Here is a 26,357-nt window from a genome sequence, read left to right as displayed (position 1 = left end):
CGTATGTTTAGATATCTAAGGAGCATTTAAAGGAATATTTTGTTTTAAATATGTATAAGGGAATCTCAATGTTACAAGTAATGTTTATATGTGTCTTTTTGAGGGTGCTTATAAAGAATGATGGATAAATTTTAAATAATGTAAGTACGACATTAGAAAACGTTCAGAGTATTTTATAATGTGTTTAATGATTGTAATCATAATTTTTTTTTTTTGCTTTTTATATATTGGTCTTAAAGTATTTTATAATTTGTTTAATTATTGTAATTAATTGTTTATGGCATACAGTGTTTAAAAATTTTTTTCTTTAAGTTGTAACTAAGCCTGTATTCAGCTCTGGGAAGGTTAGGGGAGAGTTGGGGTGGGTTGGGAGGGTTTGGGGAGGGGAATCTCTTTTTTTCTGTAAAATTTTAAAAAAATCTCAAAAAAAAAAAGAACCCAAATAGAACCTGTGTTTTCTTGGATATCTTCCCCCCCCCTCTAATATAAGAGGAAAGTAGCTGTCCCTGAAGAGGTGAAGAAAATAATGGGTTCAGTCTTTGATATCAAGAGAGACTGGGTAAAATCCAAAGCCTTTGGACAAAAGGCTTTTGACCTCTATGTATCCTGTTTTCAAAGAATTCAATGGACACACAAAGTATTAGCCAGCTGCCAGGAGGAAAAAAATAAAAACCCAAACCCAGTCTTTTTATTGTTCCAATTGTTAGTTTGGAGAGGTAGATTATTAATTAGGGCACTTCTAGATGGATGGCTCCTCCACAAGAAATCCAATGGTCTTGTGGAACCATGCATTCTGGCAAAAGGAAAAAATAAAACTGGGAGGTTTAGAAGTGTAAGAATAATCATCTGATCAACATATGAAGTTCATTAGCATTAGGTGATTGCTTAAGAAAGTCACAGATAATTGCTTAAGAAAAGGTTAGTCTGGAAAGACTCTAAGTTCCACATTCTGGGTGTTTCTGTGCTTACTTACCCACTGTTTAATGATTTCAGTTTAATAGACTGGTTTTAATGGACAAGGCCTGCTGAATGGGATATGCGATGCTGAAGCACCAGCTGAGGCAGGGAGGGAAAGGTTGTGGGAAAATCAGGTGAGCAGACAGAATGCATTGAGACATTAGTGTTAGCGGGTAGGAGAACAGATGAAAAATAAAAATAAAAAAGGGATGGGAATGTTAAAAGTGGAAGGATCAATTAGGGATGGGAGCTTTTGAAATATTCCCTGCTGAGTGCTGTTGACAGGAAAGAGGTGGGTAACACACACTCTTTTATTGCTACAAAATTCCTGTAGGTTTGGTTGGGTTGAGATGACAGGTAGCCCCAAGTCACCCAGTGAACTCCATTGCCAAGTAGGAACCTGATCCTTGGTGCTCCCAGTCCTTTGTACCAATGTTGAGATTACATCAGAGAAAGCACCATATTATCAGTAGAGTAGTGGCATGCCAGCTAGAAAGGCTAAAGCTAGCAAGATAAAACAAGATTCTAAAGACCAGAGCAGGATGTGGTTCAGGTGCCCTTCCATTCAAAGACCAAGAAATAAGGGGGAAGGAGTCTGTTACCAAATAAAAGTGGAAGAAAAAGACCTAAGATTTAAATTCTAGCACTATTATGTATGGCAGCCTGGATTGCTGGATCTGTGATAGCTGCTCCACATTATTAGGGTTTTCTACAATCTACAATAAAAGCAACATATGTACCTATAAGACTTATCCTTTCTACTGCTGTATTAGCTCCTAAATGCTGGTTGTATTGAAAGTAGTTTACAGTATTGCAGTGTCATAGGCAAGGCTCTGGGTGCAGGATCTGAAAACAAGCAGTGCTGGGCTGATTAAGGGAGCATTGCAATATCCCTCCAACCTCTGGTTCTGTTAGAAGAACGGTGGGCTCTTAAAGGCTAGAATAGAAGCAAAGAATGTCAGGAATTGCCTCACAGGAAGCAGAAAGAGATCCTTTTGTGAATTCTGTACCTTATTCATAAAGAAAAATCTGCAGATCCTAGAAAACGTTTTCAATTTTTTTTTCTTTTTTCTTTAAAAGACATTTCTTAGCTCACTCCCCTTGTGACCCTCCCTCTCTGCCTTCCCTGGAAGCAAACGGGAATGAAGGGGACCAGAAGATATTTCCTCCAGTACCTCAGCTTCCTGCTTACCCCTCACAATCTCCCTGACAGATTTGATTTCCAAGATTGTATTTTTTTTTCCTCCCCTACCCATTTTTTTTTCATGCAAAACTACCCCTTTGCTTTGCCCCTCATGTCCACACATTCTCCCTGGATGAAACAACTGAAATAAAAATATTTTAAAAAGGTGAAAATATATAAACATCAAATAAAAATTATTGGCGTGCAGGGCAGAGGGGGTAGCAGGACACATTATTAAATTAACAGAGAACCTGTAATGGCGGTCGAAAAAGAAATTCAATTTACACGAGATTCCACAGCACAGATATACACAGAAAATACAACTCTTATATTACAATAGTCTTGGAGGAAGAGAGATCTGTGTGCCATATCAATAAAGTCCAGAGTCCTATCTCCAGTGACCGTCACAGGCTGAGGTCTACTCTTTTAAGTCAGAGCATCTCGGACATGAATTCCTCACTTTCTGCTCTCAGAAAAAAAAAAGAAAAAAGAAAAAAATGTGATGCTCCATCCCACCATACAGACCACCTGTCTACTGGGACTGCTTCATGCCAGCACCAAGAGAGTTTGGATGAGCACTTCTAGTCCTCTTTCCTTCTTCCTCCTCCTCAGGCGTTCTCTGATCCAGAGGAACAGGGAGCTACAAAGGCAAGGGGAAGAGAAGAGAAAGAGGGAACTCTTTTATTTGTTGACTAGTGCTGAGAAGCAGTTACTTCCAGGTAGAACCTCTACACTCAGGCATCCAAATCTGAAGCTCTGTGAATCAGGCCTAGGGGCAACTTGCTCTTTGGGCTGGGCGTGAGTGGAGGGAGGTACGCTGGCTTTGTTCCTCCTGGCTTCAGTGCTCTCCCCTTGTTGAGAAGAGGGATGGGATGGGGCAGGAAAAAGAAACAAATAACTGGCCTTTGAGCAACTATCTCTTTTTTTTGTCATCAGGAGGTGAAATGGGACCCCTTCATAGCAGCAACTCAAAGAAAAGGAAAGGAAAAGTGCTGGCGGAACATTTAGCACCTATGGCAGGGCAGGGAAGGGGGACTGGCCAAGATGGGTTGCTTGGTCCAAAATGTGGCATATGGCAACAGGAAATAGAGGCACCCCCCTCACTTCTCCTCCCCCTGCTCCCACCAGAAAGATCTGGTGGCATAATATGGGATAGGATGCATGGGCAACCACATTTTCTCATTCACATTCTTAGGTCCCTGCCCGGAACAAACAACAACAATAAATAGAGGCCGAGATGGAAGGCCATTTCCCTCTGCTGCTCTGGGGAAGGAGCCCCTCCTTGGCTTGAGTCCCTTGAGTTCATCATTGGCCACTGCTGCTACTAGGAAGAAGGTAGTGTGGAGGAACATGGTTGGTTGGTTAGTTGGTTGGTCACTCATTCTCTTCAGCATCTCCCACAAGCTTCGATATTCCTTCTTGGCAACAGTGGCAGCAGCGGCGATGGTGCTAGCAGCAGCAGCAGCAACAGCAGCAGCAGCAGCAGCTCTTCATACCCTCATGTGAGCACATGATGGAGAAGGAGAGGCAGCAGCGGCGGCGGCAGCAGCAGAGGGTCTTCCTGCCCAAGGCAGGGAGGTCAGACTACTTGGGACAGCAGCTTGCAAGAAAAAGAAAAAGAAGATTTAGGGGGGGGGGGAAGCATCTCAGGACACTTTTAACAGTTCTGAAAAGATGTTTCTTTCATTTTTGATTCTGACTTTCCCCCATAGCACACATGTAGCTCTATACTAGTGTTTCTCAACCTCAACAGTTTTAAAGTATGTGATCCTCAGTGCCTAGAATTCCCTAGCCAGAATGCTGCACTAGGCAAGGAAACTAAGGCTAAGCCAAGGATAATCCTGAGATGTCCTGAGTTATGGTTGCATCGGCATTAGTCAGTGCCAAACCTATATTAGTCCTCTAAGTTAGATTTTAGTTGGGAAAACAAAACAAAAAATAAAAATAAATCCTAACCCATCCTCTGATTCATTTTGCAGAAAACTTCCCCCCCCCTTTATTTTCCAATTTATACTAGGGCATAACATAGCTGGCTGAATTATACTGTTACATTAATACATATAGGATGCTCAGCCTGCCTACTAAATTAATTCATTTTCTGTGTTTTCACCCAGAATGATCAACTACTAGCCAAACATATTGGGTTCATACAATGGTGTAAGTTACAGAAAAATACAAGACAATGATAATCAATGTTAGCCTGCTGTGCAATTGTGGCTACAGGTATTTAACTGACTTGATTGAGTTACTGTGTGAATACTGATGGTGTTACATGCTCATATCCTATGCATGAATGTTGATTTCAAAAAAATAAAACCACATTTAGACAATACCATTATGGGGACCAACCAAAATGCTCTAAAAGAGTTTGTAAGTTTTCAGTTTCTTAAGCAAAAAGATACGAAAAATACAGGACGGGGAAAAAACCAAAAAGTTAAGATTTTTTTTCAGCTACATACAACTGTTAATGAGAGTATTACTGATGTTAAAGTACCCCTATACTTCAGGGATAAAGTAAAATGGTTGCTACCGACAACTGTGAAAACACAGAGTCAATAAATACATATTCTGCCTGTTCCATAGGTGAAATTTACAGGCTTCTGGCCTGGCAGAAAACAGAAATAAAGAAACATTTACAATTTTTGTCAAGAAAGCCAAAAAATATTTTGGGATTGTTTGCTCTATGATTAAAAAAAAGTATTCGGTTTTAATCTGCAGCTTTTACTGCCTAGAATTGTATGCTTGTTTGTCATGATCATTATAAATGATGTTGAGAGACAGATAAATTGATCTGTTTGTTTAGAGAAAAAAAATCTACATTTATTGATGATTGGAGGCCACCTATGGACTTTCCCCCCATAAAATGAAAAAAATATGTGATTTATGATTTTGATGATTAGATAGGATATATTATAGAAAGAAGAGTAATATGATGTAACTTAGGGAGGTTAAAATATATTTGCACTTCTAACTGCTGTGAAGAATATCAGAAGACACTTTGTTATATCATTTTTCTTTCTGTTCTATTTTTCAATTTTTTACCTTGTACTTTTTGCTTCTTTAATTTCTTTCCTTTTTCCTTACTTCACATTAATTTGTGTTAGTTTTATCTTTTTGTTTAAAAGTTTTAATAAAAATTATATACAAAAAATGGTGTTCTGAGACAATGCAATCTACTCTTTCCAATAGTAACAAGGACTCTCAGTGCTAAGATCCAAAATCAAGAATCCCAAGCTCCTACCCAGCAGCTGGACTGAATCATTGAATTATCATAATCCATAACTACAAGACTGTGTATGCTACTATTCTCTTACTCATGACTGGATGAGGCTGGAAGATGGCAATGAGAACCTGAAGACTGGGAAGCGAATAATTTACAAAACTATTAGAATAGTAAATGAAAGAATTAGTTGATTCCTATTTGCTGATTCCTCATTGAAAAGGCCGCTGCTAACCAACAGCAATAGTATTAGAAGATAGCAGCACCTAATTAACTTTGGTAGAGCTTTAAAAAGCTAAGAAGAGTCAGACCTGATTAATAATTGGATGAAGGAAATCAGAAAATCCCAGAGATATAGATTAGATCACAGACTTTAAAAATCCCAGAATACAGCAACAACGAACATGACCAGATTGATGTCAAGAAAGCAACATATATATCGGTATGTTCATATAGTCATCAAAAGTGGGCTAGATCCAATGGATTATTCTCTAATTTAAATGTGGATTGTTCCCATTAGAAAAGAGCAATTTTTTTTTCATTTTGAGGCTGTATCCTTTATCTGAAAAGCTGACTCATTATATTGAGATATAACAGAATCCCAATAATAATGATACATGTCAGTTAGGGTATAGCCTACCTGCTCCATCTTGGCATTAACAGGAATATGTTCTCACTGACATACTGTCTGTCCGTTGGCTACCTAATGAGTTCCCTGAGGAGAAAAGAAAGAGAGGAAGGCATTCATAAATATATCCACCAGAGCTTTGAAAAATACCTCTTGATTGGCCAAAGATGTCCTGAACTGTTAATGCCTTGGCCCATGTATTAGCCAAAGGAAGAGCTTCTATAGATAATATGCACCCTCACACCTTGTGGTCTTTAGCCTGGCCATTATTGTTGACAATCCTTTCTCATTGTTCTGTATTAGGAAATACATGAATATGAAATATAAAAGCTAACACTGCTTTTTAAACATTGGCTCCTCTCTGTAAACTTAAGGGGGAAAAGCAGCTCCACTCATTTGGTGTCATTGTTCAAGCAATTGGGATTGGTAGGCTCTCCAGGAAGATGAACTGCTTCTTTCAACAATTAAAAGGTTGTTTGTCTTATCCTAAACTGTTTTATGCTACAAGAGTCCCACAATGGGTTCTTGCCAAAGAAAGTGGTCTCAACAGTATAATGCAGTCCAGATAACAAATGCCTTTTTCACAAGTACATAAAACAAAATTTAAGAACCTGCAGTCTTTCAGATTGTTACTGAATCAGAATTCCCAACAATGGCTGTGCTAGTGAAGGCTGCTGTGTGTAGTAGTACAGAGAACCACAAATTTCCCATCCCAAGATTAATTTGCTAATGAGAAAGAAATATATGTAATTGAGCAGTCTTTTTCTGACTACAGCAAGAGTTCTTTATGAATGGAAATTGAAACTGAGAGATACATCAACTCCTACAAAACAGGAATGGATGGAAAAAAATGATCGAGCTGGCAGAGATGACAAAACTGAGTGTTTTAATTAGAGAAAAGAATATATTCAATCTTGTTTCTACCAGGAAACTGCTTCTGGATCTTGTGGTTGAAATAAACAAAATAAAATCTTCACTTTGAGTTTTGCTGATTAAACTGTTATTATAGAAAAGTTTACTTCTTGTTACATTATTAAATTAAAAAGTTGAGGTTTTTCTTTTCCTTTTCCTATCTTCTCACTCTCCATTTTCCTATTACTTTTATTTTCATTTGTATTTTATAATCTCAATTAAAAAGGAGTAAGTTCCAGAAAAAGAGAACATTCTATTCCTTATTAGCTTGGGGATTGGAGAGTGGGAAAAAATTAGCATACTTTTCTGACAGCAGGAAGCTTCTAGTTTTAAGTTTTATACTTTTTTTGTTATTTTTGTTTAAGCACCTTCACCAGATGGCAGCACTTAACTGTCATTGTCTGGACTTGAAAGCTAAGCAAGACCAGGCCACTTGAATATTTGGAGGGATGACTTCCAGAGAATCCCAGAGCTGTAAGCTAGGTTGAAAAGTTGAAAAAAAAATTCTTGGGAGAAAAAGAAAACAAACCATTTCTATATGGTTATTAGGTAAAATCATATAAATGTGTCCACCAGGAACCAAATCTGACTTTAAGACTTTATGTTTGTATTGGATAAGTTGCCTAAAGAATATTTTGATTAATAACTGGAAATTAAAGAAACATGATTCCCCCCACTGTGTGCTCCAGTTCAGAATGCAGGCATAGATAGCTTAAGAGTTGTGCCTTTTATACCCTCTGGCTGCATCTTACGAAGTTGCACCCCGGGTGAGGTAATGGAGGCCACGGAGGCTGTGCGGAAATTGGCTGGCAACATCTCAGCTGAGTCAGGGCTGACACCACGGAGGTCTTTCTCCCGGAACATCTTCCGCCAAGATGGGGAACGACTGAAGGTCTTGGCACTGTCCTAGAGACAAAAGTGCAACAAATATGGACACAGCAAAGCGTGAGGATGTCTCTCAAGCTTAGAGACTCTGGTGAAAGGAGAACTCACCTCATCTAGTCGTCGGTCTGTTCCCATGGTGATGAGGTTCCCAAATTCTTTTTCTAAGATCTGCCGAGCCTAGGGTTTTTTTAAATGTAGATTATTTTAGTCTTCCTTTCCATTCCTTTGTTGTCTTGTAAAGCAGTGTTCCCCCTGGCCCTCCACTTTTTTCCTTTCTCCAAAAATATTAAGGAATGGAGAAAAAGGGCCTTGGGGTCTAATTGCTAGGACAGTGCGATGCAACTTAGGAATATGCATTGGAAACATGGTACCCATAGTTCCCAGGCACTTCCAATTAAATAAAATTCAAGACAATTGAATAATGAACAAAAGCTGCAAACATGTATATGCTCCCCCCAACTGACCAATCATATACATCTGATAAGATGTCAATCAAGAATTCAGAAAGACAAATTGGGGGGATTTTGAGTTTATGACTGAGGTCAAAGAGGCCTACTTCTCATCCTAAAAGCATTTAAACCTAGAAGGTTATGGCTACACTGACAAAGGCTCTAGATTCCCTTTTTCTTCTCATGGAAGCACATAGCTCATGACTGCTCGATTCTTTTCCCACCGCTATCCAGCTTCCCTATGTTTACTCCTGACCTGTGTGTTTTGCATTGGTATCTGCAGCAGCAGGGCCAAGTCATTGCAATCAAAGGTGTCGTCCAGGGCCAGGAGGGCTCCATGCACCCCGCTTTCAACTAGATTGTTGGCAAACTCTTTCAGTCCAATCATTTGTACCCAGCACATCACACGCTCATTGGACCACACCATCACATCTAGAAAAGGATGGGGAGGGGAAGGGAAGAGACAAGCTTAGCACCAAATTCAATTCTATGATCACCCACTCTAGCTATTTAATTGCCATTCTTTATTTACTTTCCCCAATTCAGATTTGTAGATTCTGCTCAATGGCAACCTTTGGTCTTATCTTTTCTCATCTATATCTACCTTTGTTTTGGTTCTGACTCTCCTCTCGTCTTCTTTCCAGTTCCTTTCGGTCATAGTTAAGACGTTTCAGGCACATGATTCCATAATGAAGGCTCACCCTTAGAAGATATATCAGAAATTACACCAGAGAAATGGCAAATGTCTCACTCTGGATCATCTATTAAGTTCGTAAGTACTGGCGGAGCTGGTAACTGCAACAGCAGTACTAATTAGTGCTGGGTAGCTTGGTTATGGAGTTGGAGTTCCCATTAAATTTCCTAAAAAGAGGCATCGACTTGTTGGGGGAAGGGAATCAAATGATGAAACGTGTGTTGCAACATTGCGATGCAAACTCTACCCCTTCTGTACATGCACCGTGATATTGCACACATGTATATAAGAGGTGGAGCTTGCATTGCAATGCCACTCTGCACATTTTGACGAAAACTCCACATTCAGCAGACACTTCTGTGAGCACTGGGTAGAAATCGAAATTCTTTCCCTCAAGTTCCAGCATTGATTGGAAGTCCAGCAGAGCAAGACTTTGGGACAAAATCCAGGCCTTCACTGAACAGAAAGATCACAAAATAGAGCAAGTTGACATACCATATTCTGAAGCCAGCAATTATATATATAAATATATATGTATATGTATGTGTATGCATATGTATGTATGTATGTGTGTATATGTGTGTGTGTGTGTGTGTGTGTGTGTGTGTGTGTGTGTGTGTGTGTATGCATGCATCTAAAGAAAGTTCCCAGTAAGATCATTATATGCACTGTCTACGGTACATTTCTTCACTGAACCATTGAGAATGATGTTGCTAAAAAAAACCAGGATTGCAGCAGATGCCCAACAGGATGATGATGCTGGATCCACCTTAAGTAACCAAAGGTGTCCTGGTAAATTTTCAGTTCACATGTTGTTCATACTGAACTTTTCCTTGAGAATTTCAGTTCTAAGTGTTCTGTTTTATGGCTAAGAAGAGCAGCTGATATTCAAGGCAACTTCTTCCAGCCTTAAGCTTAATATCCACATGAAACTGCAGTTCTAGAATCTTTTGTAAGTGGATGAACATTAATAAATGTTACATTTGGTTGAAACTACATACTTTGCACACATATATATATGCCTCACAAACTTAGTGCTGTAAGTATGTCAGTAACATGAATCTATTCCTCCACATGGAAGGCTCAAGCCATTTGCTCTTCTCACCTATGGAAACTGTCCACCATCTTGAGTTGGCCCCGTAGTTCCTTCTTGTTGAGATGGTCCAACATCCGGGCATCAACTAGAGACTCCATGAAGTAACTGCGGTACTGAGGCAAGCCCAGGCTGGGCAGCCAATCATTTCCCACCCACTCATGGTTCATATCTCCATATGCCAGGATCTGAAAAAGCAGAAAAGGGAGACTCTGAAGGACTATATTTGTATAATGAATTTAATCCAGTCACTGAATTAGCCTATTTTGGGGATTCACAATATGTAAACCATCAAGGAAAGGCCAAAGTGTACACTAACCAAGCTTAGTGTGCTATTTAAATGCATCTGACTTAGTTAAGCATCTTTGCTTAACAAAACATCTGAGTGAGAAAATATTTCTTTTCTTTCATATACTAAAGACCTGCACTGTAGTTTTTCCATTTTCTTGTTCCTGCAATATTTGAGCATCTGTTATAAATCCACATCCATTAATTTGCAATCTTTGCTTCAGATAATTTCAGTAACTAACCTGGCCTCTCTACTTAGCCTAAATATCTTTCTGAAACTTGGGGAAAGTCAATGTCTCATAGGACTGGAGAAGACTTTAGAGTTGGTGTATGTTTATGGCTCTCTTCCTTTACTGTGTGAACGCGCCTATGTTTTCTATCTTGCTGTAGACACTTTCGCATTAAGGCAGCCTTTTCATGATATACCACACGACAATTATTTCTCCCAGCCATGGTTCTTGGAAATAAGGAAGTGTAATCTAATATATTTGGAGGGCACCAAACTGGAAAGACTGTTCCAAGGTTTCTGTTATTAGAAGTTGTCCATCATAGAATCTTTCCTTGATGGCATTCCAAATGCAATATATCTCCCAAAAACATTTTTTTCATGTTGATTCTTTTTGTATACCAGATACTGAATTAAAATTATTCCATTTCATTAAAACAACAATTTAGCTGTTAGCTGTTGCCTGATAAATGCTTCTTTTAAAATATATTTGGGGAATTGGAAGATTTTTGAATTCTGTACCCTTTACTGTGGATATCAGAAATCCTAAAATGTTGCTGCTGTCTGCTATCCAGATGGTATTGACGGAAATGGACTGTAGATCTGACTCAGCAGCTGGCTTCAGATATTGTGCTCTATCAAATGTTGCTTGATTTTGTGCCATGTGAATCCAGTCATTGGGGCTTGGAAATTACCCTAGTTTAATACATTGATAAAATTCAGGCATTGTTGTTTATACAACAAATCATGTTTAAAATATGTTTTACTACTATGTAAAAATCCCAACAGTGAGTCACACAACAGCAGTGTAAAAAAAAATGTTGTGGGGTTTGTTGAACAAAGCAGAAATCTTAAATAAAAGCAGAAAAAAGTAGCCCAGTTGAGAAAATAATTTTCCAGACAGGATCCAGTATTGAATATTTTTTTTAATCTGGGAACTGATGTGAAATTCCTTTTTCACGAAACTCTGACATTTATTCTTAGTCTGAAATCTTACTGTTGGAAGCAATTACTTCTAGATGGCTGTGAAGGCTGTAATGACAGAAGCATAGAGGTAAGAGACCAGTGAATCCAGCCTTTGCTCAGAACAGGAATACAAGCTAAAAGCATCACCAAAAAGTGTCTTGCCTAGCCTGTGCATATACTATCTAGGGAAGGGAAATCATCAGATCCCTAAATAATTGGCTCCATTGTTGAACTGCTTTTCTTACTTGGACCTTTTTCCTACATTCAAACAGATCTCCCTCCTTCTAATTTAAAACCACTATTCTGTATCTTCACACAACAGAGAATAGAATTTAGCCATCTTCTATATAACAGTCCTTTAGCTACTTGAAGGATGTTATTATATTTCTTTAATATCTCTTAACAAGATTTAATTTCCAGGTTTTTGATTGCTTATCTTCACTTCACTTCTCTGAATCAGTTCCAGTTTGTGCAAAATCTTCTTAAATTATAGATATTCAAAACTTGAGGTATAGTCAGTGAAGAATATTTTTTTTTCCCAACTGCCACTGAGAGGTTTCAAGACATTCTTTTCCTTTTCATTTATTTCCAAAACAAGAGAACTTTTTCTAGTTAATATATGCAGTTATCCTCAGACAAGATTCTTCCTCACCTAATTATAGTTGGCCATCAAGAAACTCAGAAGATATAGCAGTTGATAGATTATCATAATATGTGAAAGCAGGACAAAAAAATGGAGGGAATCAGGAAAAACCATATAATTGTTTTTCTTTTCCAAGCATTGCTATAATCTCTGATTACCGTAATGAAATATCAGATGTGCCTGAGTGAATAATTCTATTTAAATAAATATTTATATAGATCTTCCTGAAACAACAATACAAAAATATATCTATTAGAGCTAAAAGGAGAATTCTACAGAAATTAGGTTATGCATTTCAGCACTTATTTAGGACCAATTTGTAAAAAGCATGTTTTTGATACATCTATTTTCTCTTCATTTTTATTCATTTAGCTATATATAACATTCTGATTATATTATCCATTCACTTAATGAAGTGCAAGTGCTTTTAACATCAGCCCTGCTTTTTACCATAAAAGGAAATAAATACATAGAGACACATGCAAATTAAGAGAGTCAGCATGTGAATCCCGCCCATACCTGCTCCCAGCTGATTTCCTTTGTTTCCTGTATAGTGATTAAATGGAAAGCAGGAAGGAAAGTAGAAAGGAATCATTAAGGAAATCTTTAGTGTACTTTATTCACAAACACACATTACAGTAGCTCAAAGTTAATGGACATGTCTCCATTGTGGTAAGCAATTTCCAGTTGATCTTAAATAAATCTACACATGCAATAAAAAGAGATGCGTGTGGGGTATGAATCCCATTAACATTAACCAATGGATCCAACTGTGGTCATGCAAAAAAAAGAGAGAGAGTGTGTGTTAAGGAGAAATCTAGCATCACAGGGAGAGAATTGAGCTACAGTGTTTCTTCCTACTCTTTTCCAATAAAAAAAGCTTCCTTCAATGTGAACCAGAATAATCTTCTCCACTGATTCATTTTGCCACATCTGGAGCTCTGGTCTCCAAACAGGAGCATTTGCAGTATCCCCAAGGAAATTAGGATTAAAGGAACCAATCACAAGAGTTCAGGAAAGAGTGACTGCTCTGCTCTGCTCTAAAAATTACTTACATTACCATTCTTATTTTCAGGTAATAGACTAAGCATATCATTTCAAATGGTTTTACTCAATGATAGTTTTTTTTTTTTAATTTGGCAACCATGCAGATCCCACAGTCCCACTGCTGTTTTTAAGGAATTCCCATGGGGACACAGAATGATAGGTTAGCTCAGTGTTTCTCAACCTCAGCAACTTTTAGATCTGTGAACTTCAATTCCCAGAATTCCCCAGCAGCATGAAGTTGAAGTTCACAGATCTTCAAGTTGCTGAGGTTGAGAAACACTGGATTAATTCAAGATGGGGTACTAGTCAGAAAAGTCTGGCCTACTTGGATTATTACTAGTCCTTCCAAATATAAAAGGAAACTAGAATGCTTTCACCAAGTGTTATCCCTAAGCATGGATTTCCTGCAAATCACTAACAGGAAGAAAACTGTCAACTTGGGTAGGAAAGCTACTGATGAGTCCAAAGATAGTGCCATCTAATCTTCTAATCATGCATACATACAGAATCACACACAGAAAACTGCAATACAAGATCCTGGAAACAGCCACAACATGGAGCCCAACAGGGAAGGCAGCTGATTTGAGGGACAGCATCCATAGCAGTAACACTTACTGGCTTTGTTGTGGCTGTAAGAGATTCCATCTCTTCATGTGTCATCCACACATTTCCAGTAGACTAGCAAGAATAGTAGAGAGGAAAAAAAGAGGAGAGGAAGGAGGCAGTTGTGAATTTTAACAAGTAGAGAAAACAGAAAACTGTCAGCTTCCCTGCTAGTCAAGATAAGGCCCAGAAAAGGGAAGTGTATAAAGAATTCATCACTTACTGTACGCGAAGTAGCAGGGGCTGAGGGACTGGTCAAGGAAACCATCTCTTGAATGGCAAGGCGCAACTTAAGCCGGTGCAAAGGATTACTGATGCCAATTTCTCGCTGGATTTCTGTATCAGACAAGTTGGCCATAATGGCACCACTTTTGACGTTGGCACGGCAGGCAGCCACATACCAGGCTGGCATGCCCACCCACAGCTGCCAGAGTAAATGGGAAGAAAAGTTAAGTAGATGCTTATGCAGCTCCGAAGGAAATCAATCCCTAACCCATGGATCTCATTTGGCCCTGGTGGAATTTCCCATGAAATTATTGTTGGTTCTTGGATGAGCAAATGTTACCCTTTAATCCACTGTCAACAGGTGGGATTTAATGTTCACTGCTTGTGCTGGGGTGGGGTTCACAGCTCCATGTTCCATGCAATCTTTAATCATGGTGAGATATTACATGTAATAAAGAAACAAACTCTTTCTATGAAACTTGTGGCTGCTTCAAAAAGTATTTGAAATAACTGCAGCAACAAAAAGTCTCTGTTCTATTAAAAAAATCATTAACTTTTTTAGGCTCAAGTGGAAGCATGAAAAAATACAGACTGCTTTAATGAATAGAAAGAAGAGGAAGGCAGAATTCCAAATACCCATTCATTGAATTTCAATCCAATCCAGCTCTGTGCATGCCTTTATTCCTTGTTATTTTACTAACAGTGAAAGATGCTATGTTGACACAAGGTGCAGTTTTACATTTTTTACAATAAAAATTGCTGATTCATCATGATGTTAAAACAAATTCTTAAATATTTTTTTATGGAAAGCACAATTGGTCTTATATGGTTTCTGCCAGGGGAAGGAGCTAAACAGATCACAGATCCATCCTCCATTATTCACTGAAATATCTCATATAAACTGGGGCGGGGGGGGGGTCTAATGGCTTCCTTTCCTATTAAACCAAAACTAAAGGTTGATCTTGGTTTTGAATCCTTGGCTTATTTAGGACAGTGGGATCAGGGAGCCTCATATGTATATCACAAACCACAAAAGGAGTTTCTTTAATTTGCTCATGATACAGACTTAGTGTGATTGTGACACTAGTAACCATCTTCCCAGAACCTCACTTTTCATCCACATTGATTACCTCCAGCCATGAGACAACAGTAGGTCCATCCCAGGCAGCAAAAGGCAACCCTTGTCGACAAGCTTCTTCCAACAGCTCATGCCTGGGCACAGAAAATACAGAAACAGAGAGAATGATGAGAAAAGAAATAACTTCTGAAAATCCCAAGATTGTTTTTCCTTCTGATCCTTAGTTTTCCTTTGCCTGCCCTTGCAATCTTCAACATTTAAGAAGAGAGTACATCTCGATATGGAATGAAGAGACAAAAAGACTCTATCAGACTTTCCTACAGAGCAGCAATCTGGAGATCACCATGATCTCTTTCACAGCTTGAATGCAACTCAATGTAAGATGTGGGAATAATACACAAAATCACTAAATTTCAGCAAATCCAGCAGGAAAGCTGGGAGCTTGTTAAGGAAACTGGGTGAAGCTAGACAACCTGCACGACAAATATCCAAATTAATTCCTGATCTAATAGCCTCTCAAATCGAGCTCACAAGGATGAAAGGACACCCTGCTTTCAGCCAGAAAGCGCTTTCAGCTTTTCAGCAGTTGGGCCAAATGCATTCTAAGTACTATTGCCCCTTCTCTATAAAAGAAATTGACCCTGCCATTAATAGCCTGAAACATGGTAAAGTCCCAGGCTTCGATGGCATTCATCCAGAATTCCTAATAACACCAGGAGGCACACACAGAATTGGATTGGTAAATTCCTCTCAGATGTAGTTTTCAATGGCAGCCTCCCAGCAGAATTTTAAAAAACTAAAATAATATCACTTCTAAAACATGGTAAACCACAAGACTGAGTTGAAAGTTCCTGCTCAATTGTCCTTTTGATCTCCTGCTACAAACTCTGGGAAAGATGAATTATAAACAGGATAGTCCTATAACAGATAAACATCTGCCCATAGAACAAGCTGGCTTCCTACAAAACCAGAGTTATGTGGATCAGGTGCTAAGCCTAATATGCTATACTGAAATAGGGCTCCAATGAGATCTAAAAACCATGGGCATCTTCATAGACCTAACTACAGCATGCAATCCAGATTGGAAGGATGGGTTATTATACAAACTGTGCCGTATTCTGCCCTGCAAAAGTCACATGCTTAGTGATAGGTCCTTTCAGATAATAATGGGGGACAATATTAGTAAAGTAAGATTAAACAATGGTCTCCCACAAGGCTCTGTAGTGGCACCAATTCAACTTCTATATATATCAGATATGCCAGAGACAAAGGGATGCAAATTTGGATATGCTGATTATTTGGCCATCGCAGTACAAGAAAAACACATGGAGCTGGCAGAAAACCTCTGTCCAAAGATCTTAAGATTTTTGGAAAATTATTCTGACTAGAGGCTCACTCCTAGCACTACAGTAACAATGTCCTTCCACCTTAACAAACCAGCATATGAAGCCCCTATAGCCCCAAACCAAAGGCTCTTGGAATAACATTGGACTGGACTCTCTCCTATAAAGTACATCTAGAGAATATGGTAGAAAAAAAAATCAATACTAGGAACAGTATATTTCAGAAATTATGTGGAACTAAATGGGGAGCTTCAGCTGCCATCACCCTCAGGTCATTAGCAGTAGAACTGGTCTGCTCCAAAGAAGAATATTGTGCTCCTGTATAGCTTAACAGCTGCCATACAGCTGCAGATGTATTAAAGCCACTCTGACTTGTTGGCTTCCTGTTTTGAGCCATATTGCACTACCAGCTGTACGAAGCCAAGGTGAACTAGTGAGAGAATACAGAAAAATTATGAACAACTCACTCCTACCGGTGCATGCTGACCTTCCTCATTTATCAGCAGGAAGACTTAAATCAAGGAAGCCCCCACCGGCACTTGCACAACATCTACTCAACAAATTTAATACCGATTACCAATGGAAAGCCAAATGGGTTCCTGAACATCCAAACATAGGAAGATATATAAATGACTCTACAAAAAGATGCCAGGCTTTGAATTACCACGTCAGCAATGGACAATCCTGAGTAGGATTCGTACCTCACATGGCATCTGCCAGGACTTGCTGTATAAATGGGGGCATAGCATCCTTCCCTCGATGTGATTGCAGGGTCCCACATCAAAATGTAGATCATACTGTGAACAGCTATAATGCTGAGGGCATATATTACTCCAGTATATGATTTTTTTCATATAAGCAATGCTGCACTTCAATAGTTAGATCACCTAAACATTGGTATTTGGATATAATCTTTTTAACATTTATATTTTATTGTGATTTATTAATCTAGGTGAAATGTTAATATATATTGCAAGACTATGTATGAGATACCATGTGCTAAATAAATGAATGCCTGCATAACGACCAATTTAACATTCAGTATTATAATTCTACAGATAGTTATTCCCATTTTGCAAACACAAGTGTGGGGCTGGTCAAAGTGAAGTACTACTTCCTCCAGCCACCACCTAGTGACTTCACAAGCCAAGCTGGATTTGTGCAGGTGCAAATCTATGTAATCTCTATCGGTCCTCCTTTTCATCCCCATTCTTACTTCTTTTTGTTCCTACGATCCTTGTCCACAGGTCCAGAGAGTTTGGAAAGGCCCAGGGGGTCTGCAGGTGACATCTCATCAGATGGTGTCCCAGCTGTCAAGAAAGATGGACAATTAAACAGGGACAAAAGAAACACATCATGGCCTCCATTAACTGTCTTTAGTTTCAAGAGGGAATTCCTATACAGATACTTCTCTCCATGTGGTGAAAATCACAGACTGGAAATAGCAGAGAAGAATCTTTGGGCCGCATCCATGTTGCTCATTCCAATAAGGTCAGCACAGCCAAAAGTTAAAAGGAGCCGAGGGCAGGGTTCTCAAGAAAGGCAAGAGGGTTTCCCCCCCCCCCACCCAATTGTTACAGAGTGTGTTTGGCAAGAGACAGAAAAGCCAAATTTTGAGTAGTCTTTCTGAACTTGAAGTGCTCCAGATGTGCTGGATTACAATTCCAAACAGAGGCTTTGGTCACAAGGATATAGATATAGAATTACATTTACAGGAAAGGACTGGGGCTTGTTCTAGGAGAAAAAAGATCAATCTGAGTCTGTGGGTGGGGAAAGCATACCAAGTGAGGGGGACTCACGGCCCAACTGCCCCAGCCTCCCTTTCTCTTTCTTGCCGAAGAGACGCCCGATGGAAGATTTGATGCTTTTTTTCTTGGTGGACTTGTGTAGAGAATCCTGACTGCTATTCGTGCCATCTGTCCCCAGACTGTGACAAAGGAAAGAATCAGAGTTAGAAATACTATTTGGATAGTGTAAGAAAAAGGACAGCAATAAGTTGTCTGAATATTAAAACTGGATTGGGTTGGTTTAAGATACTAATCTAAGACAAAATAGTTAGGTTAGTGTGTTTGGAGACCCAACTAAGATCTAAACATATAAGGCAGGGGTGTCAAACTGCTGGCCCGCGGGCCGGTTTCATCATACCAGAGCCGCGCCCACCCCATTGCCAGCAATGGCAAAAAGGCTCCGATACGTTGTGCGACGTCACGTGACGTCGTGAGTTTGACATGTCTGATATAAGGTGACATCATAACCATGTTTATTTATTTGGGAATAGTATGGTATATAAACTAAAATCTGCACATAAGTGTCTTGAGTGAACTCAGACCTTAAAGTTCTGCTTTGTCTTTGTACCACACAATCTTTTACTCAAACCTGCACTTTTTAGTCTCTTTTTCTCTAGCAACTAATTCTTTCTTCAAAACAGATCTCTTCCTGAAGCTTTCAGCACAATTTCAGCCATACAACTGTGTCGGAAACAGTTGGGTAGAACCTAGTATTAGAACTTAGGGAGGCCTGTAGTAGGTCAGTCAAGGATTTTCAATACCAAACATTTAAAAAAAATAAAAACTAAAACAATCTGTTTTAAAAGCCCCAAACTAGGTAGCTGAAACCCAGAAAAATAAATACATAGTAATTCAAGTATGAATGTATGTTCATTCATTCCTTCATTCATTTAATGTATAGTTTTTATAGGTTCAATTCAAAGGTTCTGTGCAGAATTCAATGGAATTTAAGTAGGCAGTGGAAAAACCAGAAATAGATTTTCATGTGGAATGTTGCCTTGCCTGCCTGCCTACCTACTTTGTAAGGAGCCTGCTTGCTTTGCCTGTTTTGTGAGGAGAGCTTTTCCTGGGTCTCCCGGAGTCTAGGATCTGTCACAGAGCACTGCTGATCAAGATGCCTGGAAGAACTAAGAATCAAACTGGCAGTAAACTGTGATTTACCAAGCCAACAAGCCCTATCCATAAGATGTCAGGAGGAATAAAGCTGCTTGAAAACAGCTGAGCAGCAGCGTCAGCAACAATGATTGATTAGGTGCCAGTGGAATAGGGGAATAACTGTCTGTCTGTCCTGGGGTTTGAGACCCCTGACGAGACACTAGGAAATGCCAAGAAACATCGGAGCCACTGGGAATATCTGAGTGGTGGTAGAGGCAATCAGCTGGGTGGCAGCATAGCAGGGAAACAACTTGACAGTCTGAAGCCCAAGATCAGCCTGGGGAAACAAACTGAATTACTGACCAGCCAGAGAAAGATCTAGATAACTGTCTGACCCCTGGAAGAATTGATCAGACAGATGAACAGCAGCTAGGGAGTTGAGTGACTTGGCATAGCTAAGCAAGGAGCAAAGCTGATGGTGGATGGCCTGCAGATCAGCTGAGTAGCCTGCTGAAGAAGAGGTGAGGGTCAGCTTAAAGAGCAGTAAAGCGGTCAGCCTGAAAAACAGCTAAGAGGCTGGTTCCAAGAGCAACTGGGGCCCAAGGGACAGTGAGGCTAGGGGCCCAAGGAACAATCAAGCAGCCAGACACATGGTAGGAAACTCACCTTCATTTTGGTTGAGCGTTGCAATTCTAATAAAGCAACAGTTTTGAGGCCTAGAAGTTAGACTTTGACACTTTGTTCTAATATAATTAAGCCCAACTAGGTACAATTATAATAAATCCACCTGTCCAGGTTGTGGAACTCAGCTGTGCACCTTTTTGAGGCAGGATACCTAACTATCTGGCCTGTTCATTCCTTTCTGGCACATCCTTAAAACATAAAATGTCAGCCCCTGCACTTCATGCTCTACCTCATTTCTCACATTCCTCCCCGCAAGACCCACTAGGGTTTTGCAATTACCTGGTTCTCAGGTCCCTGCCATCTTCCAGTGCTCCAGCCTGTAGAGCTAATGCTTGAGTCATACGCTCAAGACGCATTGTACGGGGGGTTGCGGGTGTTGGGGGCTCACATAACGCTAAGGCCTTCTCCTCAGAGCTTCGCATCTCTTCCTTGGCAACATGGTTCTGCCGGGAGGAGAAAATGGTACAAAAAACAATCCATTTGTCACTGTTGTCAGGTGGGGAGGAAGATGCTGCTCTCTGGGAGCTTCTCAAGTTGCACAGGAATGAAGGTCACAAACTCATTAGGGATCTAATTGTGAAATATAGTATCTCATTTTTAAATCTCCTTGTAAATTGTGGCAACACTGCAGATGATACTGATTCCTTGTTTAACAATCTCAACAAGAATTTGACAGTATTGCTCTAAAATTGGCTACTGCTGAAGCTTATGAGAAAATCAGGATTTGCAGCCAGAAGACCTAAAAATTAATTCTGTAATTAGATCATTTTATAGACTGAGCATGTATTGAGGGTACATCTTGTACAAAACCCTTACTAATTTAAGAAGCATAAATTTAGTCAACCCTGGACTACATTCGATCTAAAAGTAATTTAGTTCAACTAACTATTCATAAATTAGATTCTTTTATACACCTCTCTTTGATGTCCTTCAGATTATTGCAACATGATAATAAGCTCTAAGCACACATGCACAACAAGTAATTAAACAATTAAAGAAAGATTTTGTTTTCAACAAGTGACATTTGCCCACAAAAAGAGAAAGCTGAGCAAAGCAAGCCAAGGGCCTATCTACTGTTTCTAATAATGGCCACTTTAGAGGTCAGGTAAACTTTTTAAAATTGCCTTCAAATCCAATATTTGGAACCTTGAAAACTGGGATTTATTCCCTAACACTTATAGCTAAATTATAAGATGGGGAAAGATCTCTGTACTCTTGAAGAACTGGGACTGCACTGCACAATCCCAAATGGAGAACCTGTGACCTGGAGATATGGAGTCCTTGAAAAATAAAATATGTGCATTCTGGAAGTAGATAGAGTCCTGGCCAATCTTCTACTGGATAGTTGGTGAACAAGGTCAAGGAGCCACCAGAAGTAAACTGGCATTTTCTTTTATTATTGATAAATATATTGGCTCCATCAGAAGATAATCAATCAACTGCTGGGGAATAGATCACTACATTCTTGCTCCTACATATCTGCAGTAGGTTGGGAAGAGGAAGAGGGATGTGAAGTGGGTAAAATATTTGGAATGTGAACAAAAGAAAGGATGTGCATGTACATATACATGCATTATGACTCCCTTCTCCCTTGTTCTCCGCAACAAGAACCCCGTGAGATTGAGAAACAATGACTTGGGACTCCATACCTGAAAATGGAACCTGAGTTTTTATAGTCCTAGTTGAACATCCTAACCCAATACAGTACACCCTTTGGTGATTAACATCAATATTTCTGCAATGAAACAACTGTTTAGAATGCAGCTACATGCAGTCTCCTGCCCAGACGAATTTACAATGTACCATTTTTTCTCCATCACGAGCAGGACTGTGGGGTGCCAAGCGAGGTGTAGAATGCCCACTGCTGGGGGGAGAAGGGCTGGCAAGAGTTGAACTGGTGACAGAGGGAGGAATGGAAGTGCCTGAACGGTAGCGCCCCAAGGATCCATCCAGACTGGCACTGGTTACTCGGCTCTCAATCTCCTCTGCTCGCTGTTCGGTAGATTCTTTCTCTTCTTGGATCAGTCTTATATAGCCAGCAAAGAAAAAATATGATAAGTTGTGGATGATCAGGGTAATGTGTTTTACCTTCTTTTCTACAAATTACACTTGCAGTATAATCTACAAGCAATGTGTGAAATTAAATGGAAGTATTGTGCTTCATTTAGACTATGAATGTATTCCATAATCCACTGGTTATTTGCCTTTGTGATGTAGAGCAATATGTAAAATAATTGTAAATAATAGGAAGACATCTTAAAATTGCTCAAGTTGAGAAACAATTCCGTATCCTATATATGTAAGCAATATTGCTTTTGATATTCCTCTAGCACCATCAATAAAGAGACCCTTTCTTTGGATGCAATGTAAGGTGCTGACTATCATATCACCTAAGGAAAATAGATCATTTAAAAGAAAACAGTTGGTCTGATCAGGGACTAAATCAGAACTCTCTTGACATGGTTCTCATGTAAAGATTTTCTACGCTTGGGGCATATGCTGAAAACACAGGGCATTGTACTTAGGGAAAGCCGTAAAATTACTAAATAGTTTCAAGAGAAAATGTAAGGCACAAAGAAATCTGGGTCAAGCAAGGAGTAGAGAGCTATAATTCAGGAACAGGTATCTGCTCTATGTCTGGCTAGGACAACTCACTTGATCTCTTTGTTAATGGCTTCCAGCTGCTCTTGTAGCATGATGGCCAAGGTCTGTACATCAGCCTGTCCGCTGGGAGACAGCAGATCAGCTGAGCTGAAGAGAGGATCATGTTCGTCCTCATCCGAACCATCAAGCCCACCCTCAAAGGAACCTCCAGCTGCTTGCTGAGCCCTCTCCCACTCCTGAATTAGGGAAAAAACACCTGTCAAGAAAGAAAAAAAAGATAGTAAGGGAAAGTCTAATGTGTGCCCACCCTTCACCAGAGGTGGCATTCAGAGCCCTCTCTGTGGGCATGCACACTGTTGTTCCAGACAGAGGGACGCAGGGCCGGGCTGTTCCCCTTCCCCTCTCCATGCATGTGGAGTCCAGGAACAGCTGCGAGTGCCGGGCGGGGAGAGGGGAACCTATAAAAGGAGCAGGTTTTATCGGGAGAGTGAGTGAGTGGCCATTCAAAGTGACTTATGGTGAGTTTCAAATTATTTAACAACCGGTTCTCTGCCTTGCCTTCCCTCTGTCTTGGTTGGGTGGGCTGCTCAGGGGGGTTGGCTGGGATGGGGGCAGGAGCTCCCGGTTGTGGAATTGCTGGAGGCCCCAGCTAGGGGGACAGGAGGGTATGGTTGGGGTTGGTTGTAGGAGTCTCGGACTGGGGTGAGTACAGGAGGGTGGGGGAGGTCATCAGGTCCCGGCTGGGGGAAGGCTAGGGGGTCTGGCTAAGGGGTCTGGCAGACCGGGACAACTTCGTGGAGGAAAGTCACTCCCCCTTGCCAGCTGAGCCTCTCATCCACACTGCAGTCATGTAGGATTGCATAGGAGGGGCACTGGGCAGGGGGTTGGGGTCAGTGAGCAGGGGGGAATCAGAACCGCCACCATTTCCCTTCCACAGTGCAGCCCCATAGGCGTGGGTGGAAATGACCCCGGGACGGCCGGAAGGGAGCCCTCACCTGGTATGGGCCCTGTCCACACAGCAGCTCTGATGGGAGTGGTGGCTGCTGCTGCTCCTGCTGCTCCAAGCCCCTCGACCAGCCAACCATGCAGGGAAGCAGGAGGAGGAGGAGAGACCTCCGGGTGTCTGGAGCCACCTTGGCTGCTCGCTGGCTGCAGCTGGCCCCGCCTCAGCAGCCCAACAAGGCAGCAGATCTTGCACACTGGCTGCCTAGTCTCGTGGGGCAGCGGCACTCTGGCAGGAGGCGGCTGTGATGATCCCTGCATTGCCATGCCTGGCTGGCAGCGAAGCTGTATTGCCCATCCTTGGGCTAGTGGGGGCAGTGGCAGGGGAAGATGAACTGTGGCATACACCCACCCCTCACCGCAGCCACCCCACATCATCCCACATGCACGTCCCGGAGGCACATGTGGGACGATGTGGGGTGGCAGCAGTGAAGGGTGGGCACACACCAGATCCCATCTTTCTCCGCTGCCGCTCCCACCACACAAGGATGGGTGGCACAGCTTTGCTTCTGGATCTGCTGCCTGACAACATCATCCCCCTTACACAAAGACCAGCAAGTGCATGGGGGCTGACGGTGTCTGTCAGTAGCCACAGTCTACCGGCTGTCCTGCATCATGACGAACTGGCTATGGAGCCCCATCAGCATGGGCGGAGACGGGCACGGGACGGCCAGAAGGAAGCCCTTGCCTGGCCTGGGCCCTATCCACTCGATGGCTCTGACGGGGGCAGTTGCTGCTGCTCCGACTGACCAACCATGCATGGAAGCTGAGGAGGTGGAGGGGGGCCGGTGTGCAAGATCCATTGCCTCATCAGGCTGCTCAGGGAGGCCAGCTGCAGCCAGCGAGCAGCTGAGATGGCTCCAGATCCCAAGCTGCTCCTCCACCTCCTCCTGCTTCCCTGCATGGTTGGCCGGTCGGAGCAGCAGCAGTAGCAGCCCCATCAGAGTCATTGAGTGGACGGGGCCCAGGCCGGGCAAGGGCTTCCTTCTGGCCATCCTGGGGCCATCTCCGCCCATGCCAATGGGACTCCGTGGCCAATTTGCCATGATGCAGGACAGTTGGCAGGCTGTAGCTGCTGATAGACACTGTCAGCCCCCATGCGCTCACTGGCCTGTGTGTGTGGGGGCTGATGGTGTCAGGCAGCAGCTGCCCCAGCCCCTGCCTCGCTTTGCCCTGTGGTAATTTGCACCCCCACCCTGCCTCGCCTCACCTCACCCCACAGGACGAGCCTCCTGCCCACCTCCCTATCCACCAGAGACGCCCTGGATCGCCCTCAACCCTGCCCTGCCTCCACAGACATCCCTTCCCATGAGCAACATCAAGGTGGCCACGCCCACCCCAGCCACACCCACTCAGTCTGCTGTGATCACTGCAGCCACACCCACCCAGTGGGCCACACCCACCCAGCACCCAGTGATAAATAAGTGGGTTTTGGGTTGCAGTTTGGGCACTCAGTCTCTAAATGTTTCGCCATCACTGGTCTAATCCCACCTTTCTTGGTTAGTTAATAGAAGCAGGAATCAAAAAGAATACCCACAAGAACCAGGATGTTCATTGAATCTTAAAATGGCACTGAAGTCTCCCATCCCAAAACTGAAAACCATACTTCATGAGATTACAATTGTACAATTCCACTCTAAACTGCTTTTAGAACATGATCTTGAACCATGACATGTTATTCCATCTTGTGTACTGCAGGAATACAGAGGAATGATTTTGATCTTACTTATTACACATTTTTATGGACTTGAAAAATGCTATCATAGTCCTGCATGCCATCTTCTCTCATTCCCTTATTTCTCTATAAAGTTCTCTGAATCTTTCTTAAAATTTGGTGACCAGAACCTCAGGCAGTATTTGAGATTGGATTTGACTGATACAGATTGTGATAGGACTATTGGTACCTCTGATTTAAAATGTAAACTCTACTAATGCACCTAAAATTGCAATTATCTTTTTTTGGCAGTTGTGTCACACTGCTGACTCACATTCAACTTGTGATCACTTATAACTCTAAGAAAGTCTTAATTTGTACATTTCATTCCTATTTCTATCTCCTATGCATTTAGTTGCTTTTTCCCAAAGGGCAGAACTTTGAATTTGTCTCTCTTCTCCTCTCTTTCCCTCTCTCCCAGTGGTGGGATTCAAATATGTACACAACCGGTTCTCTGTGTGGATGCTGCTTCCAGAAGTCCATTCTGGGCCTGGGCAACAAAAAATTAGCCACTGGTTCTACTGAAGTGTGCAAACTGGCTGAATCCCACCACTGCTCTCTCCCCGCCTCTCTCTCCCCACCTCTATTTTTTATTTTATTTTTCAGTCCACCTTTTTCATATACAATTGTGAATGCAGCTTCTGTTTTCTAATCTATACCCTATTTTATCCCTTTTTGTGTCATCTGCTAATTACGATGTATGATTCCAGTATAAGAGCTTATAAAATTCACATGAGCTTAGACATTTTGGAAAAAATCTCAGAAGGACAGTATCTGATGCTTGAAAAGATTGACAATTCCTACTATACAGATATGAAAAATACCAGTAAGGGCCACCAAGCTTTAGTAGCTAGCAACATGCCCATAAGAGACATTATTACCCTCTTCCCAATTGCCAGTATTTTTTTGCTACCCATTCTTCTGAAGTGACATCAGAAGATACTTACCAGGTATTTGTCCAATGGCAGATGGAGTACAAGGAAAAAAAGAAAGAGAAACAAAACAACAATGAGTACAACATGGAAATAGAA

At 41.2% G+C, this 26,357-nt stretch overlaps 1 protein-coding gene across 11 annotated transcripts in view; it reads right to left on the bottom strand.

Moving 5' to 3' along the window:
- Nucleotides 1–2,001: 2,001 nt before the first annotated feature.
- The window catches only part of PPFIA3 (PTPRF interacting protein alpha 3), a 65,222-nt gene continuing 40,866 nt past the window's right edge, over nucleotides 2,002–26,357 (bottom strand). For 4 of the 11 annotated variants that reach the window (XM_039360152.1, XM_039360151.1, XM_039360159.1 and 1 more), the window contains 16 exons: nucleotides 22,662–22,846; nucleotides 21,810–22,032; nucleotides 20,286–20,449; nucleotides 18,222–18,367; nucleotides 17,657–17,750; nucleotides 15,150–15,231; nucleotides 14,018–14,218; nucleotides 13,807–13,869; nucleotides 12,664–12,690; nucleotides 10,034–10,209; nucleotides 8,839–8,936; nucleotides 8,491–8,666; nucleotides 7,894–7,962; nucleotides 7,626–7,806; nucleotides 6,001–6,075; nucleotides 2,002–3,740 (listed from right to left, as the gene is read on the bottom strand). In XM_039360152.1, coding sequence (XP_039216086.1) covers nucleotides 6,017–6,075; nucleotides 7,626–7,806; nucleotides 7,894–7,962; nucleotides 8,491–8,666; nucleotides 8,839–8,936; nucleotides 10,034–10,209; nucleotides 12,664–12,690; nucleotides 13,807–13,869; nucleotides 14,018–14,218; nucleotides 15,150–15,231; nucleotides 17,657–17,750; nucleotides 18,222–18,367; nucleotides 20,286–20,449; nucleotides 21,810–22,032; nucleotides 22,662–22,846 — 1,944 coding nt within the window. In that variant the 3' untranslated portion in view covers nucleotides 2,002–3,740; nucleotides 6,001–6,016. The remainder of the gene's footprint in view (nucleotides 3,741–6,000; nucleotides 6,076–7,625; nucleotides 7,807–7,893; nucleotides 7,963–8,490; nucleotides 8,667–8,838; nucleotides 8,937–10,033; nucleotides 10,210–12,663; nucleotides 12,691–13,806; nucleotides 13,870–14,017; nucleotides 14,219–15,149; nucleotides 15,232–17,656; nucleotides 17,751–18,221; nucleotides 18,368–20,285; nucleotides 20,450–21,809; nucleotides 22,033–22,661; nucleotides 22,847–26,357) is intronic. The other 7 variants (XM_039360153.1, XM_039360155.1, XM_039360154.1 and 4 more) reach the window with 7 other exon arrangements.

This window comes from Crotalus tigris, unplaced genomic scaffold (genome assembly GCF_016545835.1).
Source record: "Crotalus tigris isolate CLP2741 ecotype Arizona unplaced genomic scaffold, ASM1654583v1 scf7180000019161.1078591, whole genome shotgun sequence".
Taxonomy (NCBI): Eukaryota; Metazoa; Chordata; class Lepidosauria; order Squamata; family Viperidae; genus Crotalus; species Crotalus tigris.
Note: the sequence above shows the minus strand (reverse complement) of the source record. Positions and strands in the feature narration are given on the sequence as shown.